This window comes from Hemitrygon akajei, chromosome 19 (assembly GCF_048418815.1).
Source record: "Hemitrygon akajei chromosome 19, sHemAka1.3, whole genome shotgun sequence".
Lineage (NCBI taxonomy): Eukaryota > Metazoa > Chordata > Chondrichthyes > Myliobatiformes > Dasyatidae > Hemitrygon > Hemitrygon akajei.
The window spans coordinates 16376052-16392717 of NC_133142.1; the positions used below are offsets into that span (position 1 = coordinate 16376052).

At 41.5% G+C, this 16666-nt stretch overlaps 1 protein-coding gene across 1 annotated transcript in view; it reads left to right on the top strand.

The window, feature by feature from the left end:
- Positions 1 to 16666, top strand: part of cfap92 (cilia and flagella associated protein 92 (putative)) — a 126594-nt gene that overhangs the window by 95340 nt on the left and 14588 nt on the right. The window contains exons 11-14 of the mRNA XM_073072156.1: positions 2935 to 3126; positions 6097 to 6370; positions 7279 to 7443; positions 13752 to 13964. Coding sequence (XP_072928257.1) covers positions 2935 to 3126; positions 6097 to 6370; positions 7279 to 7443; positions 13752 to 13964 — 844 coding nt within the window. The remainder of the gene's footprint in view (positions 1 to 2934; positions 3127 to 6096; positions 6371 to 7278; positions 7444 to 13751; positions 13965 to 16666) is intronic.

The window sequence follows — 16666 nt, forward strand, 5'->3', positions numbered from 1 at the left end:
GGGTGCAATAGTTCAATGTAAAATCAGTGTATTATGCCTAAACAATGGAGACTACAATGGGATGAGGGAGGATTTGGCTAATGTAGACTGGGGACACATACTATATGGTGGGACAGTTGAGAAACAGTGGAAGACTGTCAAAGAAATTTTTCTCAATGCTCAACAAACATATTTTCCAATTAAAAGCAAGAACAGTAAGGGTGGGAAGAGCCAGCCTTGGATAACTAAGGAAATAAAAGACTGCAAAGCTCGTGCATGCAAAATCATCAAGAGTAGTGGGAAACTGGAAGATTGGGAAAACTAAAAATCAGTGAAGTACCACTAAGTGAGCAATAAAGAAAGGGAAGCTAGATTATGAAAATAAACTAGCACAAAATACAAAAATGGACGATAGAAGTTTTTATAATTGTATAAAGTGGAAAAGTGTGGCTAATGTGAATGTAGGTCCCTTGGAGGACGAGAAGGGGGAATTGATATTGGGTAATGAGGAAATGGCCGAGGCTTTGAATGACTATTTTGTTGGTGTTCAGGGTGGAGAACACATCTAACATGACAAAGTGAGATGTTATGGATGCGATGGGAGGTGAGGACCTCAATACAATAGCTATCATGAGCAAACTTGTGGGCCTGAAGATAGATAAGTCCCCTGGTCCTGATGGAATGCATCCCAGGGTACTGAAAGAAATGGCAGAAGTTATAGCTGAGGCTTTGGTGATGATTTACCAAAATTCTCTGGACTCTGGTCAGGTCCCTGCGGATTGGAAGATGGTGAATATCACACCACTGTTCCAAAAAGGTTGTAGGCAAAAGGCAGGTAACTATAGGCCAGTTAGTTCAACATCTGTAGTTGGGAAATTATTTGAAGCTATCATTAAAGAAGAAATAGCGAGGCATCCGGAAAGAAATGGATCCATCAGGCAGATGCAGCATGGATTCAGCAAAGCCAGGTCCGGTTTGACAAACTTACTGGAGTTCTTTGAGGATGTAATGAGCGTAGTGGATAGAGGGGAACAGCTGGATGTTAGTTACTTGGATTTCCAGAAGGTATTTGGTAAGATGTCACATGCAAGATAAGGATACGTAGAGTTGGGGGTGATGTATTAGCATGGATAGAGGAGTGGATAACTAATAGAAAGCAAAGCGTTGGGATACATGGGAGTTACTCTGGTTGGCAATCAGTGGTGAGAGAAGTGCCGCAGGGGTCGGTGCTGGGCCCGCAACTGTTCACGATATACATTAACGATCTGGAAGAGGGGACCGAGTGTAGTTTATCTAAGTTTGCTGATGATACTAAATTGAGTAGAAAAGCAAATTGTGCAGAAGACACAGCGAGTCTGCAGAGATATAGATAGGTTAAGTGAGTGGTCGAGGGTCAGGCAGATGGAGTACAACGTTGGTAAATGCCAGGTCATCCATTTTGGAAAAAAAAATGGAAGAGCAGATTATCATATAAATGGTAAAAAATTGCAGCATGCTGTGTGCAGAGGGACTCGTGAGTACTTGTGCATGAATCACAAAGGGTTGGTTTGCAGGTTCAGCAGGCTATCAAAAAGGCAAATGGAATATTGGCATTCATTGCTAGAGGGGTTGAATTTAAGAGCAGGAGGTTATCCTGCAAGTGTACAGGGTACTGGTGAGGCCACACCTGGTCTCCTTACTTGAAGGATATACTGGCTTTGGAGGCAGTGCAGAGGAGGTTCATCAGGTTGATTCCAGAGATGAGGGGGTTTGACTATGAGGAGAGATTGAGTCACTTGGGGACTGTACTCGCGAGAGTTAAAAGAATGAGAGAAAATCTTATAGAAATTTATAAAATTAAGAAAGGGATAGATAAGATAGAGGCAGGAAAGTTGTATCCACTGGTAGGTGAGACTAGAACTAGGGGACATAGCCTCAAGATTCAGGGGAGTAGATTTAGGGCGGAAATGACGAAGAACAGCTTTTCTCTGAGAGTGGTGAATCTGTGGAATTCTCTGCCCAATGAAGCAGTGGAGGCTCCCTCAGTAAATATATTTAAGACAAGGTTGGATAGATATTTGTATAGTAGGGGAATTAAGGGTTATGGGGAGAAGGCAGGTAGGTAGAGGTGAGTCAGCCATGATCTTATTGAATGGTGGAGCAGGCTGAACGGGTCAGAAGGCCGACTCCTGCTCCTATTTCTTATGTTCTGTTCAGTGTCCTTGCCCAGCAACAAATGTACATACAATAGAGAGAGTGCAGGAAAGATCCACTAGGCTCCTTCCTTGGATGGTAGGTTTATCTAATGAAGAGAGTTTAAGCAGGTCAGGCCGCTGTTCACTATAGAAACATACAAACCCTACAGCACAATACAGGCCCTTCGGCCCATGTCCTTACCTTAGAAATTACCTCGGGTTACCCATAGCCCTCCATTTTTCTAAGCTCCATGTACCTATCCAGGAGTCTCTTAAAAGACCCTATTGTATCCGCCCCCACCACTGTTGCCGGCAGCCCATTCCACGCACTCGCCACTCTCTGCATTAAAAAAAACTTACCCCTGATATCTCCTCTGTACCTACTTCCAAGCAAGTTTTCCAAGAATTAGATTGATCTCAATTGAACAAGAGGACTTAACAGGGCTGATGCAAGGAGAATAGTACTGAGCATTTGAGCCTCAAAAGTAGAGAAGGCCGTATAGGACACAAGGTGAAGAGAAGAATCTTTGGAATTCTCTGTCCCAGTGGAGGTATGATCATTCATCACGTTCAGGACACAGACAACAGCTCTGGATATTAAATGAACTCAGGGACATGAGAATAAAAGAGGAGAATAGTGTTGAGGTAAAATAACAGCTACAAATCTGTGGAGCAGCAGTGCCGAACGGCCTTCTCCAGGTTCTGTTTCTTGTGATCAGTGTACCCCTTCACAGAAAATGCAGCTGTTAAGTAATGACCTTCTTTTGCTTATATTTTTCAGATCTGTGGCCGGTGAAGAAGGGGTAAAGGTTCTGTACAATTCTGACTTAAGTTTTCATCAGCGGCTATATGCAAACTTAGGTGATTACATTTATCACCTCTACCTCCACGAGCCCTTGAGTAACATTATAAAGCAACCTTTGTTATACGTGAGGGATATGGCACCTCAGGACTGCTTTCAGGCATTACACAGGTGAGGCCTTCCTTTGCAGCTATCATGAATTAATAAGATATTTGAAGGAATCTTCTAAGCAACTGCACCTGCATTTTATACATTTACCTTTATTTTACTGAGATACAGCATGAAATAGGCCCTTCTGGCCCAACAACTCCCGATTTAACCCTAGCCTAATCACGGGACAACTTACAATGACCTACCGGACTCTGGGAGAAAACCATGGGAAATCCTGTTATTTGGAGAACCAAATCAGCTCATCATAATCCAATCCATATATTCATATTAAAGGTTGTGATTGAGCTGAATAGCATTGAACTACCCGGTCAAAAATTGTTAAGTATGATATTTAATTAAAAATTCCAATTAACTGACACAGAGCCCATAACGTTTGGCAGGTCCCTTATATTTAGATAGATAGATAGGCATCCGTTAGTCTTGAGAGGCCATGGATTTGTGCCTTGGAAGGTTTCCAGGGTGCAGGCCTGGACAGGGTTGTATGGGAGACCGGCAGTTGCCCAAGCTGCAAGTCTCCACTCTCCACGCCACCGATGTTGTCCAAGGGAAGGGCAAGGGCCGATACAGCTTGGCACCGGTGTCGTCGCAGAGCAATGTGTGGTTAAGTGCCTTGCTCAAGGACACAACACGCTGCCTTAGCTGAGGCTCGAACTAGTGACCTTCAGATCACTAGACCAACGCCTTAACCACTTAGCCATGCACCGATATATTTGATGTTATATTTATCTGACAGTTGATCCAACGTGAAGGGATGTTGAATATTAGCCTTACTCAGTGGCAGCACTCGAACCTCTAAGAGGTGTATTTTATATGAAGGTGCCAGTCTCAGGTCTGGAGTACACTTCAGTCTGGTGCTGGGAGAGTGCTGCACTGCGAGAAGTGTAATTCTCTAACCAGTGACTCTGGCCTTTCAGGTGGATATAAAATTATCAAGACACCCGTTAAAAGAGCATTAGGTACGCTTTTCCCAGATTTACCGATAATCAATATGTTCTTCCCAGGATTTACCAATAATCAAACAGGCTATCTGTTCTTTCTGTGCTTTTTTCCACATTACTAAATCCTGTACAATGGCTTGGGTCATCCTCAATATATGGAAGACAGCATAAATTCAACGTCTTTCATTCTGTTGCCTAAAGCCTATTTCCAAATTGTCCAATTAAAAATAGTAAAAATAAGACATCCCTGCTTAAATACTTTTTAAATAAAATGGCCATGCCAACATCTCTGCTTAAAAGTGATCTCGGAAGTTATTTTTTAAATTTGCCATTAGCTTAGCAATTTTTCCCTTAAATTTCAACAAGGAATAGCTGGAAAGAAATGCAAAGAACTTCCACCAACCACTTATCAGGATGTGTTCAAAAGATGATCCCAGATATGTTTGTTTCTTTTTCATGATTCAGTTGTGATTAGGAATTTGCATCTGGAATATTATAGGTTCACCACTGAAATTATTCAAAAGCACCCACACATTAATTTGAGTCCTGAAGTACTTAAATGCTTCAAACAATTTTAGAAACAATTCTTCCATGGAAAATCTGATGAACGTTCATTGAAAACCTAAATCAACTGAAAAATTGCACACAGAAACCAGTGCTTCATGTGACTCAGGTCAATCGTACTCTTTTACTAAACAGAATCCTACCCGAAGCATTCTCTGATTTTTCTACACAATGGTCATCAGCCTCAGGGCTGAGTGATGTGACTTTCAGTTTAAATTTGGATTACATAAATTAGCAACAGCAAATTTCTGATACGCCCTAATGTCATACAGCTGTATTAGGAAGGTCAAGCTCATCGGAGGTACTAGGGTGAGCAGTTTAATTACTTTTCAAAGTACAAGCAACAGTGATTGCAAACACATGGGCCTGTAAACCCTGCTGGTCCCAGAACACATCCTAATAGTCCAGAAAGTTCGCCTACGCCTCTACTCTGAGGGGGCTGAAGAGAGCTGAACTTCGCATATCTTTACTCATGTCATTCTACAGATGTGGCGTAACGGGAATACTAGTAAGCTGCATCAGTGCTTGGTACAGAAATTACACTGTGGCGGACGGCTCTACAACAGGTAGTCAAAACTGTCCAACGCATCGCTAGCAACAGCCTACCTGCCAACAAGGACATTGATACAGAATGGTGATGGAAAAGGGCCAGTAACATCATAAAGGACCGCACACACCCTCCTGCATTACAGGAAATGACATTAAGCAATCTTGAATCTTGAAATATATCAGATTTGTTCAAGATTGTTTAATGTTGTTTCCTGCACACAAGGGAAAAGGAGAACAAAATATTTTTACTCGAGATCCAATTGAGCACAAAAGAAACACACAAGATAAAGAACACAATAAAAAAATAATAAATATAAGTACATAAGATAGCTTGATTGTATGCCCATAAAGTGGCACTTGTTTATTGTATGATAAAATACTGTATAATGGGCACTATTGTAATATAGTGGTTAGTGTGACTCAATTACAGCTCGGGATGTTCTGGAGTTCAGAGTTCAATTCCTCCGTTCCGTAAGATGTCTCTGTACATTCTCCCCGTGAAATGTGTGTGTTTTCCCTGGGTGCTCCAGTTTCCTCCCACAGTCCAAAGGTTAGTTGGTCATTGTAAACTGTCCTGTGATTAGTTTAGGGTTAGTCAGAGATGTGGAATTGCTGAGGTCGTGCAGCTCAAAGGGCTGGAGGGACCTCCTCCGCTAAATAAATGAAATAAATAGAGTATGCCCAGTTCCAAATGAATTGGAATCAGGAATATATGGTAACCATCTCAACATGTAAAATCTTTATATTTCCAAATTAGGTACTACTAAAATCTTGTCATGCTTTAATCTATTGCAAATATCTATTGTTTTAGCTTTGGTGTGTTTTTTTAATAATGGACTTTTGTAGTACTGAAACTTTAAGGAAGCATAATCTCTTATTCCCCAGTGTAATTTCAATTGAGACTCATTTTGTTTCTCAGACTTCAGTGCATTTGCTCTGCTAAAAAGTTGAGGGAAGTTGTACAGGGCGACCTCTTCCCAACGGCGGCAATGATAATGGTGCTGAGCCGGGAATTTGGAATTCCAGCCTCGGAAACAGATCCACATAACATCAAGGATTCAGCAACCATCCCGACTTTACACATCTCAAAAGCCGCACCACTGAAAAGGTCTCCTTATAGTCAACTGGACATTTACAATGCCAAATACATACAGAGCAAACTACATCAGATAACCCACTCAAATCACATTCAGGTAATAATTTGGCGTAGTAGGACTATTCTAAATGTAGAAATTAAAAATTGAATTCCTTATTTGGTATGTTAGTTTAATCAATGGAAATGAAATCCTATATACAGCATTGTGCAAAAATCTTAGTCGCATATATGTAACTAGGTTGCTTAAGACTTTTGCATAGTACTGTATCTACTAAATGTGTATCAATATTAACAAAAACTTAACAGATATTGCTGTTTGAGGGCAAATAGAGGATGGAGATGTGCGTATTACCATCATGTGCTTCAAATCAAATCGAAATTAACCCACACAGAAAATGATATAAAAATCATGTTACAGTACTGTGCAAAAGTTTTAGCCACCCTAGCTATATACACACAAAATGTGCCCAAGACTTTTGAACAATACTGTGTATGCTTAAAGAAATAGCGAATCCTTTCTGTTTGATGACTCTCTAATATTTCTCCTCTGGTCCAGTCTTAATTTTGCAGGCTAAAAATCTGCACTATGTTTTGTGACGATGTGGTGGCGAAAGCACAAGGTGTTTCTACCATTAACTTTTCAAGCACACTTGTTTGCAAATAATGGACTGGTCTAAAGCTGTACATTATAAGCAATAACTGGCTACCAAAGACAAAAAGAAGCACATTTTAAAAAGTCACTAGTTTGAAATATTTGGACCTGGTATTGAATAATGCACTTTTCAATGACTTATTCACTACTGCAGCTGACTGTTATTCAGTGAACCCTGATGAATTCTGATGATTTGGGGCTGCAAAAGTTTGAGAGTTCAGTTTTCTGAGACAGGTGATAAATTTAACGTAAGAAAGTAATATGTTTTGAAGTGCAAATAATCTAGCTTGATGTCTAAAGCCTTTTAAAAGCATTGTTAAATTTTTCGAGCACAGATGTTTTCTTCCTTTCAGAGTAATATTGATGCGATTCATGAAGCCAGCAAAAAGCTGAAAGAAATCAAACCAAGGCCATTAAAAGTTGTGCCTTCTGAAGGGACAAAGGTGCATAACTATTCCATTCAGACCTTCAACTCTACCGAGCAGGCGAAGGAATTGTTGCGGGAGGAATTAGCTAAGGTACCGATTGACTCGAAGGCGTATATATGTATGTGATAGGCAGCTATTAGTAAATAACAGTTCATTTCCGATAAGGTGATCAGTTATTTGAGAAATATAACATCTGGAACAGACCGGTGACTTGGGTAAGTGAGCTACTGCCACACAGTTCCAGCAACCCAAATTCAATCCTAATCTCCAGCGTTGTGTGTAGAGTTTGCGCATTTGCTCCGGAACCACATGGGTTTCCCTGGGGTGCTCTGGTTTCCTGTCATCCCAAAATGAATGGATTGATAGGTTAATTGACCGCTGTAAATTGCCCCCCCCCCCACCCGCCCCCAGTGTAGGTAAGTGATGGGACCGTGGTAAGACTAGATTTTGGGGAAATTAGTGTGGGGACGGGATTGGTCTGCAAACTGGTATAAATTTGAAGGAATGAAGTGGCCTCCTGTGTGGTAAGGTGTTTTGGGAAAGTAGTGTTGTATTTAATGTTATCATCCTGAATTGCACAAGTGTTTTTGATAATAAACAAATGATCCTGGAACATATTACTATGCTGGAGAATTTGCCCATACTTTGCGATCACCTGGATCAACTGTGAATATTTAATTTATTGAGATATGGCATGGAATAGGCCCTTCCAGCCCTTTGATCTGCGCCACTCTGCAACCCCTGATTTAATCCTAGCCTAATCACAGGACAATTTACAATGGCTATTTAATCAGTACGTCTTTATACTGTGGGAGGAAACTGGATCACCCGGAGGAACCCCTTGTGGTCATGGGGAGAACGTACAAACTGCTTACAGGCAGTGATGGGAATTGAACCCAGGTTGCTAGCACTGTTAAGTGCTATGCTATCACTATGCTTACCACTACGCTACCGTGCCGCAGGTGGTGGTCATTTCCAATTCTAACAGTTATGTCTAACTTTTTTTTTCCAAAGGTTAGTGTCTGTACATTTAACCTTGAAAGCACTTTTTGTTACAAACTCTTAAGGAGTTCACTAATTTCCTACTACTTTACCCAGTCTGATTTGTAGAGGATGTTGGTTCAAGATTCAGGAATAAGTAACTGCTGTTATCGACATTGTGTGAATGACTAAATAATTAAGACTGTGCCTCCCCTTTTGAACCTGAAGTTGAAAGATCCAATGCAACGTGGACTTGCATTTTATCTGACAATATTTCTGGTTGGGAAATGGTGGCAATGGCTCCAGCTAATGATGTCATTGTTTGTCCTTTATGATCACAAGACACTGCTGGATATTTAAAAGCACCGAGTACTTCACGTCTACCTCACTAACGAGCTGCTGAATAGTTGCTAAGCTCCGCAGCATTGGCTTATTGCAGATCATGTTGTCGCCTGCTGCGGTCACCCAGGGACGACGCACAAGGAAGCGAGAGCACGGAAAGTGCGCTGGTATTCATGCAAGACTAAAGGCGGGCCCCTGTAGACCAGCTCTCCTGTTGATTGTGCTTTCCAACGTTCAATTGCTGGAAAATAAACTAGATTATCTGCATCAGAGACTGAATGAGCGGGAATTTCTCAGCCCAATACGTCGACTATCCATTCATTTCCACAGATGCTGCCTGACCTGCCGAGTTTCTCCGGCGTTTTGTGTGTGTTGCTTTGGATTTCCAGCGTCGGCAGACTTCCTCGTGTTTATGCACGCTCATCCTGATGGAAAAGTTGCTCCAGGGCACCGCCCCTGAAGGGTCCATCCAGCTAGATAGTTTCATCTCTTTTCGGCCTACAGAATTCCCGCAATCTCTGGCAAGACCCGCGGTGGAGGTGTGTGTATCTACATTAATAAGAGCTGGTGTGTGAACGCTTTGGTAGTGAGGACCCATTGTTTGCCTCTAGTAGAGTTCTTAACGGTGAAGCGCAGGTCCTTCTATTTACCGAGGGAGTTCACTGCTATTGTGGTTGTGGCTGTATAGATCACCCCTCCCCACTTCACTAATGCTGCAAGAGTTCTACGGTGCAATCAGTGATCTGCAAACCACACACCCCAATGGGTTCTTTATTGTTGCTGGCGACTTCAGTTATGCTAACGTAAAAACAGTCCTGCCTAAATTCTATCAGTATGTTGGCCATAGGTGAGAACAATATTTAATTTCACTTATTTATTTATTTTTGAAGCATGTATCCATGTACCACTCTGAAATTCATTTTCTCCAGGTAGCCACGAAATAAAGAAAGAACATAAAAGACATTTAGAGAGAAACATCAAACTCAACGCTCCCACCCATACAAGAGGAATGGCACCCGATCATCAAATCCCCCTCCAAACCGCCTCTCTCCACTCAAAACAGGAACATCGATTCCCAAAAATACCCCTCCCCCTGCATTAAAACCCCCAAACCCCTCCCCCCACACAACAAAACAGAAAAGGAATGGGTGATTAAAAAACTACAGAATATAAAAACCATAAGTCTGAAAATGTCCACAGTCCATAAACGCAGTAGTCCACTCCATAAACACAGAACCACGATATCACCGACATTCATCAAAAGAGAGGGGCCGGTACCGCATGAGGCATGGAGGCCTACCCGCCTGCCACAGCAAGCCACTCAGCGATAGGCTGCCCACAGTGATCAAAAGGCAGGCAGATGGCGCCGAAACTCTTGCTCGCCTTCTGCATTGCTCGACACTTTAATCGGCAATTAATGGACGCTTTAAATGGCGAAACGGAGTCGTACATTGGTTTGCGCCCGTCTCAAAGTTTCTTTGCATCAAGGCCGTCCAAGTATGTGCTGGCTTCCCGGATACACAGGAAGCTGCAGAGGGTTGTAAATCTAGTCAGCTCCATCTTGGGTACTAGCCTACAAAGTACCCGGGCCATATTTAGGGAGCGGTGCCTCAGAAAGGCAGCATCTGTTATTAAGGACCTCCAGCATGCAGGACATGCCCTTTTCTCACTGTTACCATCAGGTAGAAGGTACAGAAGCCTGAAGGTACACACTCAATGGCTCAGGAACAGCTTCTTCCCCTCTGCCATCCGATTCCTAAATGGACCGAAGCTTTGGACACTAACTCACTTTTTTAATATACAGCATTTCTGATTTTGCACATTCTTTTAAATCTATTCAATATATGTAATTGATTTACTTGTTTGTTTATTATTATGTTTTATTTTATTTATTTTTTTCTGTCTGCTAGATTATGCATTGCATTGAACTGCTGCTGCTAAGTTAACAGATTTCACATCACGTGCCGGTGATAAGAAACCTGATTCTGATTCTGATCTTCTCAGAGCTAGCAAAGCACTGGAGCACTCAAACAATCTCCAAGCTGTAAATCACAGGCTCTAACAGAGCCAGAAACACAATTAAGGTGGAAAAACAAGCGTAACTGAAATAAAAAAAAATCTATTTTCATTTGCGATCTGGAAGATGTCAACCGAGGGAGCATCGTAAGCTAGCACCATCCCTGCCGCTCCCCGCCCTCACCTCGAAATCTTTGACCCCTTATCTGTTCTGCTAATTCCTGTAAACTGAACCACAAGTCAAACCAGTTCAAAGCAGGATTAAGATCTGGCTGGAAGGAGCAACCTCAGTTTGTGGGACTATTTTGAAAATGTGGACTGCAGCTGAAGTTTCTGGGAGTGCACAAAACAGATGATCTCAGCTGGCTGTTCAACACCACCTCTTTGGTTAAGAAAGCACAGCAGCATCTTCACTTCCAGAGGAGATTGAGGCAAGTCAGCCCCTCCCACCCCGTATTCTAACCAGTTTTTACAGGAGCACCATCGAGAGTCTCCTGACTAGCTGCATCACTGTCTGGTACAGTGATGGTTCAGGAAGTTTCTTCCCCTCTGTCATGCAATTCCTAAATGGACATTGAATCCGTGAATACTACCTCACTTTTGTTATTTATGTTTTTGCATTATGTTAAATTTAAATTTATTAATTTATTTCCTATATTATCATGTATTGCATTATACCTTTGCCGCTAAGTTAACAAATTTCATGTCATATGCCAATGACAAAAAACCTGATTCTAGTATGGGAATTGCAAGGCATCTGACCGTGAGCCTACAAAGATTCCAAGGACTGCTGAGAGGATCTTTGGGGTCTCTTTCCCACCCATTAGAGATGCTTATCAGGAGCGCAGCATGCACGGGGCCCTTAGTCATCGTCAGTGATCCCTCCCATCTGTCCAACAATTTCTTTGATCTCCTACCATCAGGCTGGAGTACAGTAGCATTAGGACAAGAGCTGTTAGGAACTCCCTGCCACCGCTCAGATATCATCACATATGAAGCATCAGTGTACCATTTACCTTTTAACTTGTGTCGTAAATGCACCTTATTATGACACCTTAGTCCTGATGAAGGGTCTCGGCCCGAAACGTCGACTGCATTCACCTCCATAGATGCTGCCTGACCTGCTGAGTTCCTCTAGCACTTTGTGTGTGTGTGTGTGTATCACCTTATTACTTGTGGTGCTATCACTTTGTGTTATGTGTGTGAGTTATTTTTACAGTGTTGTGCACCTTGGCACGCAGGAATTTTGTTTCATTTGGCGGTATACATGTGTACACAGTTGAATGCCAATAACTGAACTTGAACCTATGTCAGTTCAAGCATCTAATTACAGATACATCAACCAGGAAGGACCAAGGGCAACTTATTTTCCTCTGGAAAAAGCATTGATGTTATAAGTAAATCTTTTGCAAAAATACTAAATAATCAATATATTTATAATCAAACATCAGCTTTTGAACATGTTGCAACACATGGTAAAAAAGTGAATACATAAATTCAGTTTTATTTGGCCAGTGAAATTATCTATTATATATACATTATTATATATATATTATATACATTATACATTTAATTACACCTCAAAAAATACTCATTTAGAATCAAAGCAATAAAGCATAACAAGGACCTGTTCCGCACAGAATTTCTAAATAAATAAATAACATTTTCAGCGCATTTGACTGCAAATCTGATTTATAAATGCTTTAAGTTCTCAACAATTGCACTGATTTCCTGTGATTTCTATATTTCCCCACAGTGCACCAGTGGAGGAGCGGTGATTCATTGACAGTAGCTTGTGCATTGGCATGCTCCACCAGATGTTGTTTTTCTCCATGCCTTGTGTTGCTTCAGGCAACAATCTTGCTGTTTCTTTAGAATTTGTCTGGTTTTTTTTAAAAAATGAGGCCGACTTGCTAACTCAGCACGGCGTGCAAGGAGCCAGCTGGATTCGAACCCATGACCACTCGCCTCGAAGTCTGGTGTGAATGCCACTACTCTACCGGCCAGCAAATGTTCCACCAGGCATGCACTGAAATCCTCAGCCTAATGTTGTTGTGGTGAGAAGGAGCATTATCAGTGTCAACCACGTTAATGCTTCAGGGCTTGGGCTGAGCAAATCATCTGCGTTTTCCTGGGACCAAACGTGGCTGGCATTGGAAGATTTTATGCAAAAGATACAATTTTCCTGTCTGCTCATTATCCTTCATAATTATGCTCACCACTTTGCTGACAGATGAAGCAACATCAATAATATTGACAAAATTGAAGTTGATGGGATGAGAAGAGACTAATGAGATGATTTTTGTCACAGTATTGCCCTGATTTTCTGTGTACAAGTAACAGGAGATGGGGGCATGTCCCTCAAGATTTAGTTGTTAGAATTATGCTCCTGAATTTGCATTTACCCCTTAATTTTGCAAACTTACATTCCAGTCCAAATGTTAAATCACAGTTCAAAGTTGTGTTTAAAAGTTCCATACAATTTAACCTCATATTTTATACCGTGTACCATGGAGAGCATTCTGACAGGCTGTATCACTGTCTGGTATGGAGGGGCTACTGCACAGGACCGAAAGAAGCTGCAGAGGGTTGTAAATCTAGTCAGCTCCATCTTGGGTACTAGCCTACAAAATACCCAGGACTCCTTCAAGGAGCGCTGTCTCAGAAAGGCAGCGTCCATTATTAAGGACCTCCAGCACCTTACCGTCAGGAAGGAGGTACAGAAGCCTGAAGGCACACACTCGGCGATTCAGGAACAGCTTCTCCCCCTTATTCATTGTTGTAAATAGATATTGAACCTGTGAACACTACCTCACATTTCTAATTATATTATTTCTGTTTTTGCACAAGTTTTGATCTATTCAATATATGTATACTGCAATTTATTTATTTATTTTCTTCTATATTATATATGGCATTGAACTGCTGCTGCTAAGTTAAATTTCACGACACATGCAGGTGATAATAAACCTAATTCAGATTCTGACATATACCGGTGATTCTGAAATTGCAAATGGCTAACTATTTAAGGTACGTTTCTATTTGCTGTTTCTTGGCAGAGGCCAAAGCAGAGATTCACATACAGTCAGACATTCTTATGGGGAACAGTGGCTCCTGTGGACATTGTCAATGAGGAGAAGAGAATAAAGAAAAGATCGAAGGAAGCTTGGCTAACCTTTGATGGATTCCGGTTTTCGGGGTTCAGAAGTAGCCAGGAGGCAAATGAACATCCAAAAAAACCTGATGAAGCACGGATAGACGAACTTAAAAAGGTAAAACTGATATTTGAATATTTCAGTAACTTGGTTTTTAGAACTTGAATGGTTTGCTGAAGACATTTATAAGACATACAGTACATCATCATCTCAAAATTGATGATAATTACCTAGATATTAAGTGCATAGAAAAGTAAAATCATCTATTAAACATATAGTTTTCATAAACAGAATAACATTCACTGAATTAGAAAGGAACCTTTGAAATTTATCAAGTTTGTAGTTATTTCCCCATTGACAATGCAACTTCTTTAAAAGAATTATTGAAGAGCATTTAGCCACCTGCAAAAGTTATTGTGATGTGAAATATATTTTGAAAAGAGTAGGAGTGATTTCATTTTACCCAGTATAGGAAAATAAATTTAGTGATATGTTGTATTAATTCTTGCTGGAATCGCACCAACTATGCACAAATAGTTTGTGTAATTAAATTTCAGCAACAATATGAAATTAAAGGCCATAGGGGAATTGTGCAAAATTTACGGGGATTTTTTTCGAAATGAAAGGTTTGGCAGATAGGTAGAGATCCGTGAGATACAATTAATTTCTACTCACAAATTTCAAAAGGTATTTAATTAAATTTATCAGAAAAGTCAGCCAGGTTGTATTCATTCCAGCTTTACTACTTGTTTATGCAATGTAATTAATTACATTGCACACATTGTTTTCTGCTAAGGGCTTTTAATGATGAGTGGTAAGTGTAGAGTGCAACTGGGAGATGGATCAGAGAATAAAACTCTTTCAGTCTTTTTTCTCAATGGAACAAAGGAATATTGTCGGTAAACAGATTTTTAAAAGCAAGGATCCAGATTCAGCAATTACCTTCAAGAGGAGATTGGTGTATAATTGAAAAGTAAAATTCTGCAGGAGGGGGAAACCACAGGGGTATGGGTAATTTGGAGAACATTTTCAAAGAGCTGACAGAATCAGCAGATGTGTAAACGGTCTCCTTGCTTGCTGCAGGTTCTGTGCTTCTAGGGGAAAAGGGTAAATGGTATTAACATGACATAGATGCAATGAAGCTCAATCAATATGCTGTCATGTTTAAATCATGAGATAGATTCAACCTAATTTCTGTGACACCAGGGATGTGAAAGTGAAACCACAATTATAAGATTATAAAATATAAATGCATTCAGCATTTCTGAGAGTTCTAAGAAATACTCAACATTGTAAATACATTTGAGAGGATAAGTTCTTGGAAATGTTCTCTTGATTGGTAAATGGCTAACTGTGAATAGGTCAGTATTAGTGTCAGAGAAGTGAGTGAGCTGGAAGACATTTTTCAAACAAGCTTATGAAAGTACAGCATTTTGGATAACTTGCTGGTTATATATAAGTCAGTCAAAGTAAATTACAAAGAAATGGGAAAATACTGATGACCAGACATTAGTGATAGCTGTAGTTGGAAGCCAGGAGTGGTACAAAAGGCCACATGGTCTCCAAAAACAACACTTTAATCATTTGGTAACCCTAATTTAAAGCTACCTTGTTGCCATCATATGCTTCAGCCCTTAACCCATCCTCCCGTCACCACAATGGGACAGGGTTCCCCTTGTCCTCACCTACCACCCCACCAGCCTCCGGATCCAATACATTATCTGCCGCAACTTCCGCCACCTTCAACAGGACCCCACCACCCAGCACATCTTTCCCTCCCTACTCCTCTCAGCCTTTCGCAGGGATCGTTCCCTCCGTGACTACCTGGTCCACATGTCCCTCCTCACAGAACCCCCACCTGGCACTTATCCCTGTAAGCGCAAATGCTACACCTGTCCCCACACCTACCCCCCCTTACCACCATTCCGGGCCCCAGACAGTCCTTCCAGGTGAGACAACACTTCACCTGCGAGTCTGCTGGAGTTGTCTATTGCATCCGGTGCTCCTGGTGCGGCCTCCTCTACATCGGCGAGACCCAACGCAGATTGGGGAACCGCTTCGTCAAGCACCTCCGCTCCGTTCATCACAATAGACAGGACCTCCCAGTTACCACCCACTTCAACTCTGCCTCTCATTCCCATCTAGATATGTCCATACATGGCCTCCTCTACTGCCATGATGAGGCCAAACTCAGGTTGGAGGAGCAACACCTCATCTACCGTCTGGGTAGCCTCCAGCCTGGTGGTATGAACACTGAATTCTCCAATTTCCGGTAATTCCCTCCCCCTCCCCCCATCCTAGGTCCCTCTCTGCCTCTCTCCTCTTTCAACTTTCTGCTCCTTTATCTCTACAGTTCTTTCATGCTTATCCCCTCCCCCCTTTATCCTTCCTCTGATTGGTTCTCCACCTGGCGCCTCTAGCCCTTCCCCCTCCCCTATCTCTATTACTGGGATTCGGCCCTCTCTTCCCCCCCCATTCCTGATGAAGGGTCTCGACCTGAAACGTTGGCTACTCTTTTCTCACGGATGCTGTCTGACCTGCTGAATTCTTCCAGCATCATGTACGTATTTTCTGCCATCATATGCTGGCTGTAAATCATGTGGGAATATTACCAATGTCAGAAAGGATGAGCATTATTATAATACATTATATCATGACAACAGCAATTAGATTGTTCACCACAAGGGATTTTAACACTTATAACACTTGTTGTAAGTGTGGAATAGGCCCTGCTAGAGCCACACTGCCCAGCAACCTCCGATTTAACCCTAGCTTAATCACAGGGCAATTTACAATGACCAATTAACCTACCAACTGGG